At 34.2% G+C, this 7,888-nt stretch overlaps 1 protein-coding gene across 1 annotated transcript; it reads left to right on the plus strand.

Moving 5' to 3' along the window:
• The first annotated feature begins 69 nt into the window (after positions 1 to 69).
• LOC130623687 (synaptic vesicle 2-related protein-like) lies at positions 70 to 7,654 on the plus strand. The gene is made up of 15 exons (XM_057439197.1): positions 70 to 1,122; positions 1,410 to 1,501; positions 1,655 to 1,753; positions 2,418 to 2,489; positions 2,658 to 2,782; positions 3,465 to 3,528; positions 3,713 to 3,847; positions 4,381 to 4,518; positions 5,070 to 5,146; positions 5,728 to 5,804; positions 6,278 to 6,379; positions 6,472 to 6,583; positions 6,806 to 6,890; positions 7,103 to 7,192; positions 7,417 to 7,654. Exons 1-15 carry the CDS (start codon positions 1,080 to 1,082, stop codon positions 7,651 to 7,653), a joined length of 1,548 nt encoding a protein of 515 aa, XP_057295180.1. The 5' UTR covers positions 70 to 1,079; the 3' UTR covers position 7,654.
• The last annotated feature ends 234 nt before the right edge of the window (positions 7,655 to 7,888 follow it).

Below are 7,888 nucleotides of genomic sequence, written 5' to 3' on the forward strand. Positions count from 1 at the left end.
ACGTCCGAGTTACCGAGACATTCCATTACTCGAATTTTAGCGAAAAAATATTTTTTTAACTCAAACAAAGATATTATCGTGAAACCTCGTTCCCAAGGCATCTTTTATCTTTTCTGACTTCGGGACTGCCGTGCTGATATGAAAAAAAAGACAACATGCGCTGGGAACAAGGTTGATTATCGTGTTAATCATCAAAGTTTGCACGTGTCCGGTACTTTGAATTTATTGAGGATGAACGTTGGTATCTCTCCTTGAATAAACAATATTCGTTTAAATAAAAATTATAAATTTCAGATTTAATGAAACTTCAACGGAATACTAACTTTGACAAAAAAAACTTATCGTTGTTGTTGTTTCTTTCGTAATAATTTGTCTAACCTGCTTACTTATTTTTAAGCTATGTAGAGACATTTTCCTATGCAAGAAGCAATATCAATCTATATCTCACGCTATTAAAATTTAGTTTACTACTTGGTATCCAGCAATCTTGAAAAACAGCACAAGTCAAGAAAATATAAAATTAGTCAGGGTATTTATTATACTCGTATACGTCTTTCACGCAAAAAGGTACCGCAAGTAGCGACGAGACGCACGTGAAAAGAAAGATTAATATTTTAATGATAAAAATTTCGGGGAAAAATGAAAATAAAAATTGACTAGCCACCTTCCACTGAAATACATTTCAATACTAAAGCGTATAAAGTAATCGAGTGAAAACCATGGCAACCCGTATTTGTGCACAAAAATTTGTTTTATCGAGTTTACTGTGGAAAGCCTCTTGTTCAGTCATGCAATTTATAACTTCGCTCTTTTTTCTACACGCTCTCCTTCATCGTTATTTCTTTTCTGTACCTTTTCTCAAGTCGTAAGTAGACACTGTGAAGGAGAGCGTTCAAAGGCGGTTACTTTGAGCATGATTATTCTGCGATTTTTAAAAATTGTTCGCACGCTCGAAACATCGAGCCAAATTGAACGACCTACTTATATTCACACAATGGTTGCTAATTTATCTTGTTAAAAATAAAAATAATTATATTTTCTATACTTGAAACTTTACATTTAAAACATTACTTTCAAACATGGCGGATGTAACTACAAGCGATAAAGAAGAAGCAGATTCGGGTTAGTACTTTGATTTTATTAGATCTCACAACCCTCACTTGAAGGTAGTGCTTTTAAAAACGCCTAATCTCAAATGTAAGGAAAGGCTTTTTGTTTTCTTCCTTGCTCTTTAAAGAGCAATCTGGCTCTCCTTATGCCCATATGTGTTTTTGATTAATCTTTTGGTTAGCTGCAAGATCCATATTAGCAGCATCCATTTGCCACAATCCGTTTCCGAAAAAAAAGCAGAGAATTCATACTTTTATTTTTTTCCAGATAATTTAATTTAATTTTTTCTAATTGTTCAGATGCTCCATCATTTACTGTGGAGGAAGCCATCGAAGCAATAGGTTTTGGGAAATTTCAGATCAAAGTATTAGCAATGATCGGATTTGCATGGGTATGAATAATTCACATAGGGATTACTTTAGATACTGCTTTTATAGCTAGCACTTTTTCCTTTCACTTCAAAATATCTGTATTTTAAGTTGCATTCTTCAAATTTAATTTTTGCGTATTTCATTTTATTTATTTTTTTGTGTTTATATTCTAGAGCGCTGACTCTTTAGAAATGGCTCTTTTAGCAATATTGGCCCCTGCAATACGATGTTATTGGAATCTCACACACTGGCATGAGGCGTTTTTAACAACAGTAAGTTGCGAATCACGTGAGTATGTGCCCAAGCATATCTGCCCAAACCTACGTTAAAATAAGACGCTTTAAAATATGAAGGGGGTAAATACCCTCTCTTAACAACCACGGTGCAAAACATGATTTTTAAATTTGATTATACGTTTTTCTACAGCCCTCTAAAAATTTCGAAGGCAAACCATGACACAAGGGTAAAATTTCTTAAAAAATTTAAGCCTCCAGATTACCGGAAATCACATTGAAATTAAAAAATCAGTGCAGTGGATTAGTTTTGGAAGAATGAGGAATCGATATTGTCATTATTTTGTTGTTTTAAATTTTACCACTACAGCACTGTTTTATAAGAACACTAAGCTGCGAAGAAGCCACCATGATCTTTAACTCTTCCCCGTTTCAAATGAATTGCTAAGTACTTTATTGATGTGGTTTGTCCAGAAAGGGATTATAGAGGGAGTGTGGTAGTACGCGCATCTTGAAAAAAACTCTGGATACTAAAGTTACGGAAACCTCAAAAAAATTCAATATGGACTTTGTTTTAAAATTTCTTAAAAACTGTATATGTTTATATAGAAATGAAAAAGAACACGGCAGACGACATTTGCTCGACCACTCCGCCGGATAATACCAACACTAAAAAATAAACATATATTTACATTTTTTTAAGGTTGTGTTTGTCGGAATGTTTCTGGCAACCTATTTATGGGGATACGGAAGCGATAATTACGGTAGACGAAAGGTAATTTGTACTGTTTACTTTTTTGGGCGCATTACATGGATAATCTGTTAACCACTTGGAATACTGGCGGTTTTTATGAGGATAAAATATCTCGCAGACGAAGTTGAAAAGTGGAACTAAAAATTAAATTTTCTGGAGAATTTATACTTATTTCTTTGTCTCATTTAGGTGTTAATGGTTGCAACATTGGGCATCTTTGTGTTTGGCTTATCTAGCGCCTTTGCACTTAATTATGCGATGATCTTAGTGTTCAGAGGTCTTGTTGGAACATGCATGGGTGGGGTCGTACAAGGGTAATATTTTAATTAACGAATCTGAATATATCGTACATTCAGAAATATATGTGTAGCTGAAGATGACAGAAAATAGGTTCGAACGTGTCGTGGCCACCAATCAACTTAAATTAAATAAAAAAAGGAATAAATTGTATTGAAAGATTGGGCGATGTAGCAACCTCATACCCAGGGGCTTTTGACATAACCGTTATGTAAGCGCTAACGGCTTTGACATAGGCACCAAACCGATGTAGGAGAATGTTCTATAACTTGGAAGTTAGGGTTGACGGTAGCTTCTTATCTTTGCTGAGCAATCTTTAAGAGTGAAGAAGCCCTGCAAGAGTGTTATCTTTTAATAGTCACGCCACATAGAAGAGATATAGTAAAAAGAAATGTAACCCAAAGTTATTTTTTTCAAAATTTAATTGTTCGAGTTATCGCAAGAAATCATTTTAGTAAAGAGAATAAAATAAGACATATGTAGAAAAGTTCTGAATAGCGAAATGTTTGAGTTGTACGATATTCGAGTAACTCGGTAGATTAATACTTCGAATTCATCTTACGAGCAAATCTTACTTTATATTTATTAAACGTATTGATACGGTCTAAAGGAACAATTTTAACAGAAAAATAATTTTGCAACAGTAAAAACATTGACATTGTTTGAACATGAGAATCCATTTTTTTGCTCTTATTATAGCACAACATTAATAGTTGAATTTTTACCAAGCGCGACTAGAGGCTTAACCGTGAACATTGGTAGTGTAAGTCAATTCTTTTATAATTGATTAATGTTATTTCAAAAAAAAAAAACGACTCATTTACGACGTTATTCTAATTTTTACTAGAAATATTTTTACGATTATTGAGGCTAGCTTTAAGAGGCAAGATAAGCTTTTTAAAGTCAATTGTATGTAATAACCTGGAAAAAAACTTTCTTTCTTTTAGATATTTTGGTCGCTAGGCACGTCATTTGAAATTATATTAGCCATGTTTGTTATGCCTCGCTATGGATGGAGAGTGTTATTATTTGTATCAGCGTGGCCATGTTTGATATTCGTCATCATAGCTTTGATTATCAAGGTAAGATTTTTCTATTCTCTTGACTTCAATTTGATCTTCTCCTCTGTCAACAAAGTGGATCTCCAATACATCTAGACGACAGTAGTAACCTATACGTAAGCAAATATTCAGGAAAAGTTTAAAATTGTCATTTTGAAGTTCAAATTCTATCGACTTGACTTGCCTATCACACAATCTGGTGTACATTGAGTTTAAAATAAATGAAAAAAAATCCAGTCGATTCATAGAGATATGTCTAATGTATCAAACACTGGACCCGTGTTAGACGTGGTTTATGGTTTATCGTAAAAGGCTCATGGTTTTCGATAAAATACTTGTGGTTTTCCATAAAATACTCATGGTTTTCCAAAAAAGACAAATAGTTTTCCATAAAAAGCTCATGGTTTTAAAAGAATAATGGTTTCCCATGAAATGTTTGTGGCTTTCCACAAAAGGCTTGTGGTTTCCATGAATAGGTCAACTAGTCGAGATAAAGTGTTTTAGAAATTTTATCTATGGTTATTTTTTAAAAATATAATAAATCCTATTTTCAGTATCCTCCAGAAAGCGCAAGATTTCTTGTTTCAAAAGGAAGAATAGACGAAGCGTCCACCATCTTGAAACGCGCTGCTAAAGACAATAAATCAACGCTACCGGAAGGTACCTTAAGAGATCAAAGTAGTGAAGTTGAGGTAATAACCTTTAGCTGCTTTTCAAAACTATTGATTAGTTCCCTTCCACCTCCTTTAAGTGACGTATTTTAGCCTAACGAGATTAATTTTTGCGAATTATTATTTGCGCTAATGAGAGTTTTCGTGAATTTGCGAAGATTATTCTTGGCGATTGAGTATCACATGTTTTTTTTGCGAAGACTAATTTCCACGAACGAGTATGATATGGTCTTTTTTACGAATACTAATTATCGCGAACCATAGGCAATAAGAGCAATGTTCATGAGAATTGCAGAAAAACAAATATTTGATGTATACGAGTACAATCTAGTAAAAAAGTAACTTTCACGAGAAAATGATCCAGTTACTCTTTATTTTCCAAATATTACCACCATTGCAAACAGTGTCAATTTCCGTACATTGTCACAAATATCGCCTATTTTAATTTTTCGCGAAGACTTTTGCAAAAGCGTCAAATTACCGCAAAATTCATGCATATATAATTTATAAACAAACTTTCTTTTTTCTGTATGATTTCATCATAAAATCTACCTAGATAATATTTTTTCTAGAAAAATGACCACGGTAACATTTTAGCAATGTTTAAGAATGGATATTGGAAAGTTACTATAGCGTTATGGATTATATGGTAAGTTAGTCCATGTCAGTGCCTTTAATAATAGTATGTACCCAGTTTCAGGGCTTCGTACCCCTTCTTAACAACCTTCTTAGGTAATTCTGGTTAATAAGTTATAATCTACAGCCTGGGACATAATGTATTGGGAAAAAGGGCGGAATTTTAAAGATCGCAACCACAAGCAATTAAGAACAACGTTTTGTCCTAAGTCTACTGAAAAGATTGATAAGTGATAAGTTAATTGGTAACGTCTAAAATGTTAAAGGGTGCTAATTATTGCTGACTTAAGCATGCTTAAATTCCACCGTATGTCCGACCTATTCGGGTGCTGGCGTGAATTGTTCAATAATACCGACCTTGTGGAAAGTGCGGCTAGCGTATTTTCGACTTTGGGCACTAGACCTACGTCCCCAAAGTGAAACTTTGCAGTCTACCAAATTCTAAGCAAAGCACTGGCTAAATGATCCTGTTTGTCCATATCGAAAAAAGTATCCTAAATATTTTTTTCAGGGTTGTAGCTTATTAGTAGCCCGTCTTCGGAATCCATGACTGTTTTAATGTAACATATTTTCAACGAATTATCTCTTTTTTAGGTTTGCGTCTCATTTTAATATATACGGTTTAGCTTTGCTGACGACTGCATTATTTTCTAGTTCTTACACCTGTTATGGTAGGTTTCTAATATATTGTTGGTACTAAGTCCTTTACAGGGCCTGTGGCTCTCAGTAGCAGTAAGTTAACAACTAAATCTATGCGGTTAAATCGGTAGATGAAAAGAATTATTGATTGAATCGTTCGCTGCCACTTCGTGTTGCATTGCATAGAAAAGAAGACATTACATTGTGATCATGTTTTGTGCAAACACGAAATTGCACACAAGAGAATATGTATTGTTTCCTGTTTCTAAGATTTCGTTTTTTCTATAATGTTAATTTTAATTAATCTTTTTAATTTCTTGTATTCAGCCTGTCCATGTTTCTTAAATGTTTTTCAGTTTTTTTGTTTCGGAGCCTCGTGTTTCTTATTTACGTGTTTCTTAAATAACAAAGATGTGTAGTGATACAAAACAGTGCAAAAGCTGCCGATTAGTTGATTAGTAAATTAGTTTTTTCATATTGACAAAAGGTTATTTGTTTGTTTTAGGGAGTGTGAACTCTACTGCAACAGCTGCTGCTAATTCGTGTAAAGTGCTGACTCAGGAAGATTATGTTAGTTTCTTCTATGTATTACTGGCTGACTTTCCAGGTAGTTACTTGAATTCTTGTTACCCGACATCATCGCTGTGTTGTTTCCCTCATTTCTAGCCGCATATAACATTGCCTCACTTACTATTTTAGCTGTGTTGTTGACCGCATTTCTAGCGGATACAGTAGGAAGAAAATGGTTGCAAGCAATTGGTTTTTTTACTATGGGTATCTTTTTCTCGCTGCTTGCCATATGTACAGGAAGGTATGTGGGCACATCATTTTTTAAGTTTTTTACAAGTATCTCTGGTGACTTAAATAAAAAAGTGGGCGCTAAACGTCAATTTGACTTTAGGGAGGGAAGGGGCGGAGACGGATAAATTTTATGACGTTTAAATATACTGTCAGCATCAAGTATTTGGATAACGGACACAGTACTTGGAACTGATTCCTTTGTTGTTAAACATTGCATCACTTTCTGATTTAGTCGAGCGTGGACAACCTTCATTCTGTTCGGTGTTCGTTGTTTTGCAGCTGTAGCTGATATAGGTGGTTATATATACACTCCAGAGGTAAGTCTTTGCATCGCCTTATTCACCCTGACCAAATTTGTGAAAAGTGCTGTGGGATTATCATGAACACTGTAAACAACTGTAAACAAATTTTAAACGCTAATCTACTTTAATCCTATGGCATCTTTTGGTGAAGAGAAGTTCCAAACCGATCACTTTTGTGTAGCATAAAATAATAATTTTGCGATTTAAGATATCTTAATTTTACTTAGGTATATCCAACGCACATACGTGGTATGGCGTTGGGATCATGTTCTGGGATATCGAGACTTGGTTGCATGCTTACTCCGTTTGTTTCTCAAGTAAGTACAAACTCAAAAAAGTATAAACTCACGGTGACACCTATGATGGTCTTGTTTAAAGTTAACCCTGCAGAAAGAAAATTTGCCGGTTTCCAGAATTCGCCGTTAAAGCATGAAATTAAAACTCATAGAATCTATTTAAGCTAGGGATGGGGAAAGTCATCCCGGTTTTTACCCAAACTTCTAATAATTTTGCTTTGTTCATTTGACAAATTTTATTTTAGGTTGTGACGCATTACTCAGTTCACTTGTCACTAGCTATCTACGTCTCGCTGTCTTTGCTGGGAGGAATATGTTCTTTACTTCTACCGATTGAGACAAAAGGAAAAGGTTTAGAGGAAATAAACAATGATTTAAAAAGCCTCAGTAAAGACTTTTCCGCCGTAGACGTTTCTTGTGCTGAGGAATGTGAAGATACAACTAGGCTAATAAGCAAAGATTCTAAAAGCCCATACGGATGAGAGTTTATAACAATGCTTACGCGCATGCGCACAGTTACAATGAGCATCCTCCATCTTAGATGTTCCTGCGTGACCGCTGATGAAGGTCCTGTGGAACGAAAAATATATTTTATCATACTTACACTGTATATTTATTTATTTTTATTTTTACAATAAAATTTATATGAATGATATACATCAGAAAAAAAGAATTACAGTAACAAAAATAAAAAATAAAGACAAGTTAGTAACTATT

The sequence above is a fragment of the Hydractinia symbiolongicarpus genome, chromosome 13 (genome assembly GCF_029227915.1).
Source record: "Hydractinia symbiolongicarpus strain clone_291-10 chromosome 13, HSymV2.1, whole genome shotgun sequence".
Classification (NCBI taxonomy): Eukaryota; Metazoa; Cnidaria; class Hydrozoa; order Anthoathecata; family Hydractiniidae; genus Hydractinia; species Hydractinia symbiolongicarpus.

What these genes read in the sequence shown, in the direction of transcription:
- LOC130623687 (XM_057439197.1), top strand. Translation starts at nt 1,080, where the DNA reads ATGGCGGATGTAACTACAAGCGATAAAGAAGAAGCAGATTCGG. An exon ending in TAAAGAAGAAGCAGATTCGG is followed by an intron (nt 1,123 to 1,409) that starts GTTAGTACTTTG and finishes CTAATTGTTCAG; the next exon opens with ATGCTCCATCATTTACTGTG. An exon ending in TCATAGCTTTGATTATCAAG is followed by an intron (nt 3,848 to 4,380) that starts GTAAGATTTTTC and finishes TCCTATTTTCAG; the next exon opens with TATCCTCCAGAAAGCGCAAG.